Consider the following 17,601-nt stretch of genomic DNA (forward strand, 5'->3'; position numbering starts at 1 on the left):
ATCAAATAGTTATAATAATATAATGATAACTTTATTGGATAGTTTATATATAGACTAGAAGAGCTAGAGCCAAATGAAGTAATAAGATATGAGTCATGATATGAGTGGTCCCAATTCTTCATTCAGTCACATAAGTAAGTAAGTAAGTAAATTTTTTATAGTGACATGTGTAATCACATTTCAGTAAGTACAATATATTACATACACAATAAAATATACCCGGGTCTTACTCTATAAGTCACTTTCAAATCATAAAACGTAATTCTTTTATCACGGATTTCAAACAAAATAATGAAAAGTAAAATTAAGCTAAATTCAAAATAATTAATCAATAGTGAAAAATTCAAACTTATATAAAAAAAAAAAAAAAAAAAAGTTATTAGAAGATCGATTTAGTAAATGTCCAGTTGAATGCATAATAAATTAATATTTATAATAAAGAAACTGGAAATATTCAGATTGACCATGAAGTAAACTTTTTATAATCATCAATAAATTAAAGTTTTAGATAGTTAATTAAACTTGTCCGAATACAACTTTTGCTATACATATATTTTGTTCTACGCTTAGTGGGCTTTAAACCATCATGCATTTGCTTCTGTGATTGTGGCAACTATGCCGCCGTGCGTCCAGCGCCATAGACCACTCGACCACTGATGCTATGTAAATATTAATTCTTCGGCTTTATCTACTAGAGCTGTAACACAGTAAAATGGCATTGGTATATCTTTCAGATCTTCTAAAACAATATAAAAGTGTAAAGATTTGCATAACGGTACTAATATTTAATTGGTAGTACAAAAAATGTATACGAAGATGATTCATAATCAAATCGTGTTGACAAATATTTCGGCTTAACAAATACAATACAATACAATATTTTAATTTTTCCAAATTAAAGGGCCCAATAAGAGCATAACATTATTTACAACATGACATAAACATTACAGAGTGAAACATAAAATAATAATTCAAATATCAGTGGTAAAGGGGAGATAATTTTGATATCTATTAGAGTATTTTTAAGTTAACTAATTTTCTGATTTTCTAAATAGCCTCCGTCAGTGTCAATATTTTTTACAATTCCTCCCTTTTTTTGTATATTACCGGCTCATATTAGTACCGTTGCGCAAATCTTGAGCCTTTAAAATATCAACCTGATCAATTTTGATCCATATTAACTCTAAGAATAGTTCCAGATAAACTTCAATATTCCAAAGTTTTAATGATAACTCTGACTTGAAATTAAAATAAAAAGAGGCAGCAACTTAAAGAAAAACGCATGCTTGTATGATATGTATAAAGTAACCAGTTGTGCCAAGTACCTTATTTGCACCTATTTTGAAAATGACGCAGCGGAAATCTTATGCGCTTTTCTACGAGACTAAGCAAGTCACATTTTTATAATTTGACTGTATATCATGTATATCTTTTAACAGATGAAGTATTAGGTAAAAACTGAAAATTACCGAAACGTCGCATGCGGTGACTTCCACAAAAAGTCAACATTTGAAAAAAAACATAAGAGGTTGAATACTTTTGAAAAAAGAACAAAAATATCGTCCTCCATCGAAAATATATTGAAAACGGTTTCGCCAGGTCTTTAAAAACGCTCTTTCGTTCAGGCTATTGTAAAAATCGGTGTAAACAGGATCCGTCAATTTCAAGCGGTATTGGTGTTCCAGATGTCCAGCTATACGTTTGAAGTGGTTTTATTATTATTTCAGCAGGCTGTCTGGTAGTGACAGCGAAAAACAAAAATCAAAGAATTACTTACTCCTGACTGAGGACAAATACATGCAGAATGTGGTGGGGTTAAATATCTTTGCAGGTGCCCAACCCTCTCTTAACCTATGACCGACATAGTCCTATAATATAAGACTCTGCAGGTTCATATCATTTACATTCAACGTTTTTTTTCGGATATTTTTTTTTACTATCAATGTTGAATCGCTTCATATCATTTACATTCAACGTTTTTAATCGGATAATTTTTTTTTACTATCAATGTTGAACCGCAGATTCAACATTGATAGTAAAAAAAATATCCGATAAAAAACGTTGAATGTAAATGATATGAACCTGCAGAGTCTTATATTATAGGACTAATGACCGACAGTGGTGTAAGAGGACAACATAAGACATGCGGTCGATATAAAGCACACACACACAAATAAAGAATTCCGACACAAGGTACAAAACTGAGAGTACTAGCAGTAACTAACAAAAAGTGTAAAGCCTATAACAAGTCACACAACAATTAAGTATCCAAGGCTAAAATATCAATAAGAACACATCAAATGGATTTCGTATAAAAAAATATTGAACAGTAAGAAATACATGAACTTGTGCAATTCTAAAATTAAAAAGGACTGTAAATTATGCTTACAACTGGGGAAAGTATGGGTTTTCTCGAAGACCGAATAATGGACTTAAAACAGAATTAAGGGCCAAAAAATAAAGATAATAGAAAAATATAGTACTAAAATTTAAAGCCAAGAAAACAATGGTAAACAAAACACAAAGAATAATAAAAACATGGAATGAACAATTTAGAAATATAGAATGGAAGGACCTCCTTCCAAACCCTCATATCTGTATAAAGGACAAGTGGGACGGATTTCTCTTTTCATTTAATTATCTTTATGAATAGTTTTGTGACCAATCCGAGTATGATAGTTGTATTGGAAAATGAATGAAAGTAGTTATATTGGTTATCTGTGTTTCTTGTAATTTAAAAAAAAAATGTTTGTCTTAGGACCCTGTGTTAAGGTTAATATTTGAATTTGAATTTGAGTAAGAGTAGGAGTTCGAAATTGAAATTGAAATTAAAATTGAAATTGAAATTGAAATTTCAAATTGAAATTGAAATTGAAATTGAAATTGAAATTGAAATTGAAATTGAAATTGAAATTGAAATTGAAATTGAAATTGAATCATATTTCAGTGCTGTTTTAATTAATTGATATTCACACATGTTTAATTATACATTGAAAGCCTTTCACAATAAGTTTATTGAAAGGATCGACAATTTTACACGGATCGTATCCAAGTTTACGGGATCTACAGACAACATATATCACTGTAGATACTAGGATATAATATCCTGTTTGTGATATAGATAAGTTATCCCAAACTTCAAATCAAAGTTTTTGTATCTGAAAACGAATTTAGACAAATTATCTGTTGTTATAAGTGTTTTTTTTATAACGATATCCCTAAAAATTTGGCAAGATAACGATAATATTAATAATGTTGAATTTATAAAATATAGGCGTTAACCTAAAAATGTGATAATTTACAATAGAAGCACATTTTTGCAATACATCTTATGGCTATTTGTTCATATACGGATAAGTTCTTAAATAACAGATGTTTTCAAAGAAGTTGAAACTATTGAGCCCTCGATCAAACAATACATATATACTAGTGCATAAAACTTTTCAAAGAGACATGTTTGAACCATCGTTAACACATTAAACAACGCAGTTTTAAAACACCAACATAAGGTTTACTAAAAGTACACATTTAATCGCTTAACTGAAAAGTATTTGATGCATATTCGGGTCAATAAAAAAAATCTGGTAAGCTTAGCATATAACATTCATCAAAGAATAATCTCTTTTTCCTGTAAATTAATTATGTGTGTGCGTGTTTGAGTTTAGCTTCATCTGCCAGACTTGGTTGCATTTCTGAACGTGATTAAATAGAGATGTGATGTATTCTTGATGTGACAGCACCAACCTAACACAATAGCCTTGACATCTAGAAGTTTAATTGCTGTCTAAGCCAGTGATGTTTACTGTCCCCCTTGTATATTTTACTTGTTATAGTCAAAAAGTGCATTAACAGGAGGTTGAACACTACTTATTAATCCAGAAAGAAACATGCCGCTCACACAAACTTGTATGTATAGACCATTTGATAGTCCTGTCCATTGGAATCTCTTCTAAGTATAATAAAATCCTGTTCGATTGCTCATATGTCTTTGTAGCTCACCTGGCCCAAAGGGCCAAGTGGGCTTTTCTCATCACTTGGAGTCTGTCGCCCGTCCTCGTTAAATTTTACAAAATTCTTCTCCTCTGAAACTACTAAGTCAAATTTAACCAAACTTGGCCACACTTGTCATTTATGTAATCTAGCCAAACAACAAGATGTCCGCCATGGCTAAAAATAGAACATACTGGTAAAATGTAGAGTTTGGCTTAAATCTCTGAAACCAAAGTATTTAGAGCAAATCTGACATGGGGTAAATTTGTTTATCAGGTCAAGATCTGCCTGCAAAGAAAAACATTTTTCAGATGAATTGGACAACTAGTTGTTGGATTGCTGCCCCATAATTGGTAATTTAAAGGAAAATTTGCTGTTTTGGGTTTTATCTTGAATATTATTATACTTAGAGATATTGCCTTTTATAGTAGATTTTTAACAATATTTTTTGTAAATTTTTGTAATCCTTTACAATTCTTCTCCTCTGAAAATACTGAGATAAATTTAACAAAATTTGTCCACAATCATCATTAGGGTATTTATTTCAAAAAATGAGTCCAATGACCCCGCCCGCGAACCAAGATGGCCACCATTGCTAAAAATAGTACATAAGGTAAAATGCAGTTTTTAGCTCATATCTCTGAAAACAAAGCATTTAGAGAAAATCTGACGAGGATAAAATTGTTCATTAGGTAAAAATGTATCTGCTCTGAATTTTCCAGACCGATCAGGCAATCTGTTACCTGTGCCACCCCTGAACTGGTAATTTTGAGAAAATTCTGCAGCTTTTTGTTATTGTCAATATTATTATAGATAGAGATAAACTGTAAACAGAAATAATGTACATCAAAGTAAGACCTACAAATAAGTGAACATGACCAAAATGTTCAATTGACCCCTTAAGGAGTTATATCCCTTTATAGTCAATTTTTAGGTACTCAAAGGTAAATCAGAACTAAGATTGTTTAAATAAATGGGGAAAGTGTCCATGTGACACAGATGCTGCCCCTGATAATAAGCATTGTGTATAAGTTTCATAACATTTGGTTGAGGCAAACTAAAGTTAGAGATCAGAAACCAAAAAAATCAGCAGTTTTCTGTATTCTGTAATAAGCACTGTGGCTAGTTTCATAACATATGGTTGAGGCAAACTTCAGTTAGAGAAAGGAAATTTGTAAAGGGGCATAACTCTAAACTGTAAAAGTGACACCACCAAAATTATTTCACTGGATCTGCGTTTTGTGGTAATTCAAATTGTGTATAAGTTTCATAACATTTGGATGATGCCAACTCAAGTTCAGAGAACAAAGACCAACATGGGACATACCTTGGTATAGACAGACAAGGGTAAAACTTAATACCCCCTGTGCTACTGTAAGGGCATAAAAATCAACCACTAAGTATATTTTTCTTTAAACTAGGCTTATTCATGTTGCTTCTTGCGATTTAGTAGATTGAATCACAAATTTGAAACAGTCTTTTCCTGAATATACATGTTATATCTGTATTGAAATAATAATTGTAAAAACAATATTTTAGAATATTTTTTATTATTGAAAATAGCTTCCTTTAACGAACAAGTAAATAAACCCTACAACATACAAATATAGCTCAACATATAATATCATTCATACAACAGGATTTCACAATGCAATGGATTTTCTTTACATAATCAATATATACTTAGAGACTTTAATGTCACTACAGTTGAATTTATATTACTATAGAATAAAAATGAAATGTTACAATTTTTGGACGATTAAGTAACTACATGCATAAATTATTTTGTTTGGTGATTTCTTATTGCAGCTCAACTTTTTACCACATAACTCTGAAAAAAATATAAAATGCATTTTTACATTATTTCCACCACATTCTATCTCGGTATAGAAAAGATATATCAAGTTTAAAGGTCAACAATTAGTGTCATTTTATGCTTTATATTTAATACAGATAAATAATAACCCATTTCAACAACATGTAAACTCTTCACCTATAAATAAATATTAACCCCTTTCACCTAACATGTAAAATTTCCATTTATGCGTTATTTGTTCATACACACCGAAAAATCATCCAAAACCTTAGACAAATGAAAAGTGATTTAACAATTTTAATGACGTATTTTTAGTCAAAATCTACTAATAAGGTCACATTATGTAGCCTTTTAAAGCTTTGCTAGTGCTGTTTTGTGAAAAAGTATTGACAGAAATTAAAACATACATAGCATTTAGAATTTGTCTTTTAAACTATCTTTGGTACTTTAGTGCTAAAGGAGGATATATACCCCTTAAGATAACTCAGGTAAGGACATGATTCTTATTAATTAGTTACCCTTACAGTATCAGGTATTACAGGTAAGTATCACATGGTTGTTTTAGAACAATAGACTTGAAATTTCTGTCTTTGTACCCGATTTACACAGAATGCATTTGTGATTCTAATATTAATGATTAAACAGTCATACTTATAAACATAGAAATGAAATGCTGCAACAAAAAATACTCTGCAGGTAACTTAACCTACAAGAATACATACAATTGTGAGTGTCGAAGAAAAAAACCTTTCAAATAAACGTATTTACACTTTTGGTATTTAGCTGTATTTTGCCTCCGAATGACCTTATATCACCTCCGAATAACTTTTGACGTCAAGAAACAATCACGTTTTAGTTGTGATGTCAAATACTTTGAATTATGAAGTCAAAGTTTACGGGAACCTGTGTGATGTTATGTAATGGCGGACAAATTTGCATACAAGTGTAAATACGTCTATATTCTCTCTCACATTTTACAATATCAAGATTGGTTACATCGTCATTTTATATCAAACTCTAAAGCCAAAAAAACTTGCCATAATTGACAAAAAGTTTAAATATTTGCATCAAATTAAAGTTAATTTCTAAATTATTATACAGCTTAAATTCAAGACGGACATGTACAATGTGGTGATTGCTGGCTTGATATACTAGATATAATACCATTCTCAATAAATACTTGCTATGCAGTAAGCAACAGACATATACACTTCACAATAATAATTTAATTCAATTGATTATAGAACTCAATAAGTTCAAACACCTGATCAAAATAAACTATTAAAGAACTAATAACATTGACGAAAAGCCTGTAGTAAGTGTTTCAGCAGATATGTATTGTAAATTTCTACATCTTGCATAATTATATTTTTAATATAACTAACTATCTTACAATTTTTTTCTTGAATTTTTTTTATTCTAAAATACAATAAACTAAAGGGATCATTTGTACATTTAAAATAAGTAAGATTTTTCCAAATACAGTTATATCTGATTTTTTTTTACATTCTTCCAACTATAAATACAGAATGATACCAAACACCAAAGAGATAACAAACCCTTAACCCAAATATGTATTACCAAGATCATACCTGTCAACTGACCCGTATTCTGCGGGTGTGACCTGAGATTTTCACAATTATGAGGGATCACCCGCCGGGTCATTCAAATAACCCGGGAATTCCGAAAATGACCCAATTTCACCCGTTTTTCTTAGCTTTGAGATTGATTTCATAAGTAATATTCCTTTGAAATACCGGCAAATTCGTAATTCTTCCATGAACAGGAAGTTCATTTAGCTATACAAACTGTCAAAGTGACCCATTAAGTGTATGGCTTCACTTGACAGCTTTGGTGTCAAACAAACTGTTTATTAACACCAATTACCTTAGCTTTAGGTCGTAAATAAATTGTAAACATATTTCAAATAGACGTCTAGAGTTACTTCCCCTTATTTGTCACCATTCAAAATTATTCCTCATATGTACGTTTTATGGGTGAAAAAGATTAAATCATTAATAAATATAAAATTCAAATACATATTGAAAACTAAATTTTTATTATTTATATACCTTTATACAATTTAAAAAAAAAAGTTGAAATTTTTTTTTTTACATTTATACCTTCTTTAACTATATTACTATATTTTATCACAGTCTAATTTCCTTCTGTAGATAAAAATGATATGTTTAAAGGCTCCATAGCCAGCAATCTCAAACATTTAAAAATCACTTATGAACAACTTTAATTCTTTAATTGGATGAATACAAATAGTAAAGAACATAAGACTGTTACACAGAATTATAAAAATCTTTAAAAGTGCAATGAAGTAATAATTAATAGGATTTAAAATGACTTAACCAAGTGAACATGCATTGATGTTGTGGTATCTTTGATATACTTTACAAGAGATGTACCATAAATACTGAATTTAGGTCGAAAAAGTTCGTACGCGTTATGACCTGAGATTTGATTCTTCAATGCAGGTCATGACCTGCATTTTCATCGTCATAGGTTGACAGGTATGCAAGATTGGAAGATATTTCACTTTAAATAAATGAACTCCAAAACTGAAAAAATAAAGAAGTATACATTTGGTTATCTCCCATGTAAACTAAGACTTTTAGCTACAATCATTGAGACTGTTCAGAGTAATGTAGCCATATTTTTCATTAGATTTTGTACATATATTTGGCAAAAGTATTCCAGATTAAATTATTGAATATCATTTCACTTTAACGTTACGACAACAAAACATGATCAATTTACAATTTTACAAGATGAAGGTCATGATTACCATGGTAACTGAACACATTTCTTTTACTAATCATTTAACAGAGTGAAACAAACAGAATGACCCCCTTCTATTGATTTATTATGCATAAACTTGTAAGATTTTATAGTAGAAACTGAAAATGTTTAACCAATCAAATGTAAAGAATTCTTAAATATGATTAATGTGAGAAGGGAGAAAGGGAAGATTTAATAGAACAGCTCTTTTTTCAAATTCATTGATAAATAACTAGTTTCAGATGTATCTCTAGAAACAGACTTTTTTCATAACACCTAAAAATTATACTAACACTTATCAAAAGTCAGTAATATATAAATAGATTATTGCACTAGATAGAAATACATTATTTGTAAATTAGATAAAACAGAGAAGAATTTCTTGTGTCTTTGTAATCTGTACTTTGAAGATGATTTCTAGTCGGAATTTTTCTGTTTACTGAAATACTTCTGAGCTTCCTTAGGGTCTGGAATGATCTGAAAAATAGAAAGAAAACAATATAATCAAACCAGCCTTTGTTTATGTACTATCAATGCAGATAGTATTGTAATGTATTTAATTTTATGTATAGTTATTATCAACAGAATAACAAATAATTGACATACATAGAGTGCTACTTTCTCAAATTTGAAACCACTCAAACAAATCAGAATGAATGCTGAAAGACCTCTTTTCTTAATGTCAAAATTTATAATAAACAAGAATGTGTCCATAGTATATGGATACCCCACTTGCAATATCATTTTCTATATCCAGTGGATCATGAAATTGGGGTCAAAGCTCTAATTTGGCATTACAAAAGAAAGACTATATCATAGGGAACATATATACTAAATTTCAACTTGATTGGACTTCAAACTTTAACCTGAAGCAGGACAGACGAACAGATGCACAGACCAGAAAACATAATGCCCCTCTACTTTTATAGAATGGGTATAAAGACTCTTCTTTGATAGATACAATAATGACAATGTTACAATTCTATTGACCAGAAAAAAAAAATGTTTTCATCCTGTTTCAAATATTAACAGAATAAACAATACTACATACTGTATCACTGCCTGGTTTCCATCCAGCTGGGCAAACTTCTCCATGCTTGTCTGTATACTGGAATGCCTGTACTAATCTCAATGTCTCATCAACAGACCTACCAACAGGAAGATCGTTCATTGTGATCTGTCGTAATATCCCTTTAGGATCAATGATGAATAAACCTCTGGAAATATCAAGCGAAATATGGGTTCAAAAATGTAAATAACACATGTGAATGCATATCATATATTTGCAATGTGGTATTTGAAATGTAACTTTAATGTACACAAAGACATGTTAAATCCCATCACTGTAATCCATATGTTGTCATTAGTTGCTGTCTCCTAAATTTTGCATATTTATCTACCCCAGTATTGTTTATGTTAAAACCAGGCAGTTGGTTTTCATCTCTTCATTTTTTTTTATATTTCATGTCAAGGCCATTCATATGATCTAAAGTATGGAGTTTTCTTACTGTTAGAAGCCTATTGTGACCATAATTATTTACATACACTTCCTTTTGGTCTCCGATGAGAAATTGTCTCATTGGCAATTATACCACATAGGTTTTGTTGTTAAGAATTACAAATTAATTAACCTAATAAATCTTAATAAACTTGGATAAAAGTACTCACCTCAAACTATGTCCTAAATCTTGTAAAAATACACCATATGCTTTGGAGATTTCATGTGTGATGTCTGACAAAAGAGGAATTTTAATTGGTCCAAGTCCTCCCTCATTTCTAGCCTTACTTATCCTGAAATTACATAATTATTAAAGAGGGTAAGTTTTGTCAATTGTATACCATACACCAGATATCATATAGCCTCCAAAAGGATTGCATTTGACAGGGATCCAGTTTCCTATCCTATATTGCTGAGGTATATTTTAAAAAAAGTTGCTATGTATACATGCTCTTGCTTCGTCATATCAGTTTTTAAGGATTTATTCATATAAAATAGCAATTTATTGTTTAATATAAGTTATATAAGAAGACCTGTAGATGATTGATATAGGGACACATCCATAAGGCCAACTATGTATACGTAGTGTCTCTAGAATTGACATTGGTAAAAATCAATTCTCCCTATACTTTACATGTAGAATTTGTGGATGACTGATGAATATTAGATCTATGCAAGGCACAGTCTTTCGAACATCTATATTCCTAATTCATTTTGTAACCTTGATATGTGACCTTGGTAGAGCTATTTATTTCTAAAAAAGATCGGATGCAAGACTGCATCTATTGTACCAGCAAGTTTGTAAGGAGTGGACAGTTACATTATAGACGCCTGTCCCAAGTCAGGAGCCTCTGGCCTTTGTTAGTCTTGTATTATTTTTAATTTAAGTTTCTTGTGCATAATTTGGAGTTTAGTATGGCGTTCATTATCACTGAACTAGTATATATATTTGCTTGTTTAGGGGCCAGCTGAAGGACGCCTCTGGGTGCAGGAATTTCTCGCTGAATTGAAGACCTATTGGTAACCTTCTGATGTTGTCAGTTCTATGGTCGGGTTGTTGTCTCTTTGTCACATTTCCCATTTCCATTCTCAATTTTACTACATATTTTATTCTTATCAGTTTTCTTGAGAAGGGATATAAAAAAGACTAACATTAAAGACAGATATTTTAAAAAATCAGTTTTTTCACTATTCACAGCATTGTTTTAACTTACCAAGCCAGATGTGTAAATTGTGAGTCGACAGAACATGCAATGACCTGAGTGTTTATCTTCTCAAATTCTTTAGCCCTGTCACTGAAGGCAATAATTTCTGTTGGACAAACAAATGTGCTGAAAAAAAAAATGTTTAAAATGTGTTATGACAATATTCATGACATTATTTAATATCTTTAATACCAGAAGTACAATATAAAGTCATGTGAAAGTGCTACTTACAAATCAAGAGGATAAAAGAAGAAAACCAGCCATTTCCCTTTAAAATCTACTAATCTGATATCCTTAAATGCTCCATCAATCACAGCTGTACCATTCCAATCAGGAGCTGGCTTAGAAACTGAAATAAACAAAATGACATATACCAGTGAAAACTCTTTAAATGTATGTGTCTTCCCTTAAGTTTAGGTTAGTTCTAACAATTCAATCTGTCCATGGATGGAGTTGGTACTTCATGTCCCTGTGGTTATAACCATTTAGTGTATAATTTCTCCCCTTTCCTCATGTTCATCTTGATATATAAATGTTGATTATAATAAGCATGACATGTAATTGATTTTAATATTTTCATAAAATATGACTTGCTGATAAAAGACTGCATGTTAATGGTTATGGACATGATGGATGTAAAACCACTCAGTACTTGGAAATTTATCTTTTAATGTACAATTAACTTGTGCTTATCTTATATTGTTTTGTATTATCAATCCCAAATGGAATTCTGTCTTAGTGTAAGTTTTAGTTTTATTAATCAATATTGATTTTTATAAAGGCGAAACATACTGACAGCTTGGCTCCACTGAATTGCATGTCCTGACGTTCTACGAGTTTCCTGTGGATAGACATGCCCTCCTGGAGAGGCATAACATTGCCTGTCACCACCAAATGTGTAGCACTGTCCGTCATCTGCTGAGGAAACTGGAAAAACGCCGACAAAGAGGGAGAAGCAGACAACTGAAAACACATGTACCATTTTGCAACGTAGACTTCCGTTATGAAGATCTCTCTAGATTTTACCTCAGAATCAGTGATAACACGAGAGCAGCTTAGTTTAAAGTGTTAATTCGAGATATCATCGGACAATCATAGGTACCAAATGTGCACCCATGTCCTTTTGATCCAATAAATTAAAGAATACCTTTTGCAATGTGACAAAAGAAAACAAAACACAATTTAAAAAAAAGTCGTAGGGTATTTTTTCAATCTTATAAAAACACACCACAAACACAGGCACTTGTCTCAGAAAAACGTAGTCAGAATCTCACTCCATTTTGAAACAAGTCAATGAAACAAAGTTATAGCAAAACACTTACCAAAACATGATTTAGAGTTATTCAACACAAAATAAAACGTTGACAGAATCCCACTTTATTTAGAAAGGAATATTATTATTTTTAACAATACACTATCCAAAACATAATCAAGATTTATTCAACACAATAACAAATGCTGTCTCACTTTATTTTGAGACAACGAAAACAATACTTATAAGAATACTACTTGCCAAAACTTGAATGGTTACAAAGTAATTAAACACAAAACCTATTAAAATTGGGCGCGGACATGTAGGGTGCGAACGGACTATGGGTGCGAACATGTAGGGTGCGAAAGTGAAAGGGGGCGAACATGAGTGGAGGATGCGAACATGAATGGGCGCGAACTTACCCGGATTCCCTTAATGTTATATTACTTTTTCTGAGACAAGTGCCTCAGCCCTGTGACCATAAACATACAAACTGGGAATATTTCACTTTCCAATAAAGGCAACACTGAGGAGTATACCGCTGTTCGAAATTCATAAATAGATTGAGAAAAAAAACCAAACAAATCAGGGTTACAAACTAAAACTGAGGGAAACACATCAAATATAAGAGAACTACGACCCAACAGAAATACAACAGTAAAATGTAACACACACACACACACAGATTAACAGGATATCAAAACATATCGTGACATGGACTCGGTGTTTTATAAGGCGTATATTGTTTAAAAACTAATCAGAAATTCAAAACGGAAAGTCCATAATTATTATGGGAAACACGGGACGTTTCAGCAATGGAGCCAGTTCGGCCTGTGTCATTACGTGACGACCGTGTACCATTTCAGCCAAAAAGGCATGTAAAAAAAAGTTTCAATCACACTTTTATTTCATATTAAAGAAATTTGCTGCATATACTTTCATTTATTTTATATACCTTTTATAACTTTAAGAAATACATAGTATTTGACAGTTAATAAGGAGCTGATTGCAGATAACACTTAACCTTTACTTTTTATAATCGGTGTCATGACAAGAAGTACATAATGTTTAACTTTAAGCGGTTGCAAATGGTCACATCTATAAAAAAAAAAAAAAAAAAAAAAGAGAAAGAAAAAAGGACATAGTTATAAAGGAGACCTAAAAAGTCCATAAAGCTGAGGTCAAGCTTATAAACATGAGAAGATGTGATACGATTGCCACTAAGATATATCTCCACAAGAGACCAAATGTCATGGGAGTTAGCAACTATAGGCTGGGAACACTATATCTAATATATAATCAATTTAAATAAACCAAGGAATTGTATAGTTAGTCTAACTATACAAATCCTTGGATAAACCTATCAAGGTACTTAGGAAAAATCAAAGTCAAGCACATGTGTCAAAGCTATATAGCTATAAAAAAAATCATAATTTTCAATTACATATCAATAACACCAAATTAACTTTGTAAATACAAATTTTCATATAAATAACTGACATCTAAGAAGAGGGGCGAATGATACCAGAGGGAAAGTCAAACTCACTAGATCGCAAATAAACTGTTTTTCGTTCATTTTTTATAATAATAACTTAAGGCCGTTATTTTTTTCGTTTGAATTGTTTTACATTTTCATTTCGGGACCTTTTATAGCTGACTATTCGGTATGGGCTTTGTTCATTGTTGAAGGCCTTACGATGACCTATAGTTGTTAATTTCTGTGTCATTTTGGTCTCTTTTGGAGAGTTGTCTCATTAGCAATCATTTCACATTTTCTTTTTTATATTGACAACGCCATGGCAAAACGAAAAAGACAAACAGACAAATAATATAAAAAAAGAAGATGTGGTATGATTGCCAATGAGACAACTGTCCACAAGAGACCAAAATGACACATACATTAACAACTATAGGTCGTATACCGTACGACATGTGGGCCTTCAACAATGAGCAAATCCCATACCGCATAGTCAGATTTAAATTAAAACGAGAAAACTAACGGAGCCGGTCTTATTTATACATACCTGTCAACTGACCCGTATTCTGCGGGTGTGACCCGAGATTTTCACAATTCTGAGGGATCACCCGGATCACCCGCCGGGTCATTGAAATAACCCGGGAATTTCGAAAATTACCCGATTTCACCCGCATTTCTTAGCCTTGAGATTGATTTCATAAGTAATATTCATTTGAAATACCGGCAAATTCGTAATTCTTCCATGAACAGGAAGTTCATCTAGCTATGTAAACTGTCAAATTACGTGATCCATTAAGTGTTTGGTTTCACTTGACAGCTTTGGTGTCAAACACACTGTTAATGAACACCAATTACCTTAGCTTTAGGTCGTAGGTTTACAAAAATATTTCATCTTAGTAGAGTTACTTCCCCTTTTTTGTCACCATTCTATATTATTCCTAATATTAACGTTTTATGGGTGAAAAAAAAATAAAATCATATAAAATATAAAATTCAAATACATATTGAAAAATAACTTTGCATTATTTTTATACCTTTATACAATTTTTAAAAAAAAGTTGAAAATTATTTTTTACATTTATACCTCCTTTAATTGTATAACTATATTTTATCACAGTCTAATTTCCTTCTAAAACATGTGATGGAATTTTTAAAAGCTACATAGCCTGTAGTTTCAAACATTTTAAAATTACATATGTAAAATAAATTTTAGAAAGTATAAAACATAAGACTGTGTTACATAAATTTATAAAAATCTTTTAAAATGCAATGAATTAATAAGATTTAAAATGACTTAACCAAGTGAACATGCATTGATGTTTTGGTATCTTTGATATACATTATAAGAAAATGTACCATAAATACTGAAATTCAGCTCGAAAAAGTTCGTACGCGTTATGACCTGAGATTTGATTCGTCAATGCAGGTCATGACCTGCATTTTCATCGTCACAGGTTGACAGGTATGTTTATATATAAAAAAAAAATGAACGAAAAACAAATATGTAACACATGAACAAATCACAATCACTGAATTACAGGCTCCTGACTTGGGATAGGCATATACCGGTAGTACACATGACATAGCATAGAAAACTCAGTAAAGTCTAAGTAACACAAACCCCAACAAAAACTCACGGTGGGTGATCTCAGGTGCTATATGCTCATGTTATTACTACGTCAATCTTTAAAGACCCAAATGTTGCAAAACACTTATCCTACCTCCATGACAAATATGTTGTTGTTCCCGCAAATAAAGCCACAAACAAAATCGTTTTTGTGTGTAAAACTCATTACATTAACTGATTCATGATAAACGAATTAGGTATTGACAATTCACTTGGAAACTCAACATATACCCTCAAGGCACTTACCAAAGAGGAAATCCTGAATAGTAATAGGTCTGTTCTATGTTCCTTTGGAATTTCAAACAAAGATGGAGAACTGGATTCCCCATCACTGTATTGGATACCGAAACTACATTAGTGTCCTTACAAACAACGGTATATTGCTGGGTCTTCCAAGTGCTCCGCGAAACCTCTTTCTAAATTATTAACATCCATGTTATCCGCAATCAAAGACTGGGCCGTAGTCATTCAGTAGGACAATAAATGAACAAAAGACAAATCCGGGACACAGAAGTAAAAACAATAGACCATCAACTCTCAAAACCTAAAGTAAAATAGAAACATGGATTATGTAAAACATGCAGGGGCGAACACCAGAGAGTGAAGAGAACTAGCTTCTTGCAAGACACTTTCCGTGGAAACAATTTGATATGAAGACAAGCTTTTTTTTTTTTTTTTTTTTGAAATTTAAAACATGAGGCATTTGCCTCATTTGCCTCAATGTAGTTACGGCCCTGCTGGCTTCAAAGTTATTGTGAAACTGCATATTCTAGAGGTTGCGTGAATCAGATGTGGATACTTAAAAATTCAATACTTTTGTACTCTTTACACAAATATTCCACATTCCAAACTAAAGGACAAATTGAAAGAGTTGGTATTGCTTTGCTTCATAAAAAAAGAATGGCCAACATAGATACAAGTATCTTGTCTTTGGGAGTGATAAATCCTACTTTGTAAAGGATCACTCTGATTCAAACACAAAATATCTGAAACCGACATTATCAAAATGCTTTATTTATTGATTGACAACATATTTGTTACGTTCGGAGGATGTGTTTTTCAACATACTGTCGGCATTCCAATGGGAACAAATTGTGCCCCTCTACTTGCCGACTTGTTTCTTTATTATTATGGACTGACTTCATACAAGAACTTCTTAGGAAGAAAGATTAGAAGTTAGCGATATCCTTAAACTCTACTTTCCGATAAATAGATGATGTTTTTTCACTAAATAATTCAAAATTTGGTGACTATGTGGAACGGATATATCCCATCGAACTATAGATAAAGGATACTACAGGATACAGTTAAGTCGGCCTCATATCTTGACTTACATCTAGAAATTGACAATGAGGGTCGGTTGGAAACGAAACTTTTCGACAAAAGAGACGATTTCAGCTTTCCAATTGTGAACATTGACCTATAATGGTTTACTTTTATAAATTGTTATTTGGATGGAGAGTTGTCTCATTGGCACTCACACTACATCTTCCTAAATCTATTTCCATTTATAAGTGGCAACATTCCAGCAGCAACTGCATACGGGGTATATATCTCCCAATTAATTGATACGATATTCCAGTGCTTGCATTTCCTATCATGATTTTATTGATAGAGGGTTTCTGCTTACCAGGAAGCTATTAAATCAAGAGTTCCAAATGGTGAAGTTCAAATCATCCCTTAGTAAATTTTACGGATGCCATCACGAGTTGGTTGACTGTTATGGAATAACCGTTTCACAAATGATATCGGATATTTTCTTTACTTCGTAACTACAATCCCCTTCCCTTTAATGAATGTGACCTACCATATTAGACTATTTACCGGATTTGTTATCACATAAGCAACAATGGCTTTTTATTCAAGAAAACCTAGAGGTATTGAAAAATATTGCTATTTATATCAATAAATGTTTGGAACTGAGAAAACTATCAATATAGTATAGA

General features: G+C 31.7%; 1 protein-coding gene across 1 annotated transcript; it reads right to left on the reverse strand.

Moving 5' to 3' along the window:
- Nucleotides 1-8,339: 8,339 nt before the first annotated feature.
- LOC134686782 (peroxiredoxin-2-like) lies at nucleotides 8,340-12,321 on the reverse strand. The gene is made up of 6 exons (XM_063546544.1): nucleotides 12,092-12,321; nucleotides 11,531-11,648; nucleotides 11,309-11,425; nucleotides 10,265-10,387; nucleotides 9,648-9,813; nucleotides 8,340-9,073 (listed from the first exon to the last, which is right to left on the reverse strand). The coding sequence occupies exons 1-6, from the start codon at nucleotides 12,279-12,281 to the stop codon at nucleotides 9,014-9,016; spliced, it is 774 nt and encodes a 257-aa protein (XP_063402614.1). The 5' UTR covers nucleotides 12,282-12,321; the 3' UTR covers nucleotides 8,340-9,013.
- Between the last annotated feature and the right edge of the window lie 5,280 nt (nucleotides 12,322-17,601).

The sequence above is a fragment of the Mytilus trossulus genome, chromosome 10, assembly GCF_036588685.1.
Source record: "Mytilus trossulus isolate FHL-02 chromosome 10, PNRI_Mtr1.1.1.hap1, whole genome shotgun sequence".
Lineage (NCBI taxonomy): Eukaryota > Metazoa > Mollusca > Bivalvia > Mytilida > Mytilidae > Mytilus > Mytilus trossulus.

What these genes read in the sequence shown, in the direction of transcription:
- LOC134686782 (XM_063546544.1), bottom strand. Translation starts at nt 12,281, where the DNA reads ATGGTACATGTGTTTTCAGTTGTCTGCTTCTCCCTCTTTGTCGGCGTT. An exon ending in TCAGTGGAGCCAAGCTGTCA is followed by an intron (nt 11,649 to 12,091) that starts GTATGTTTCGCC and finishes TGTTTATTTCAG; the next exon opens with TTTCTAAGCCAGCTCCTGAT. An exon ending in GATTTAGGACATAGTTTGAG is followed by an intron (nt 9,814 to 10,264) that starts GTGAGTACTTTT and finishes TGATATTTCCAG; the next exon opens with AGGTTTATTCATCATTGATC.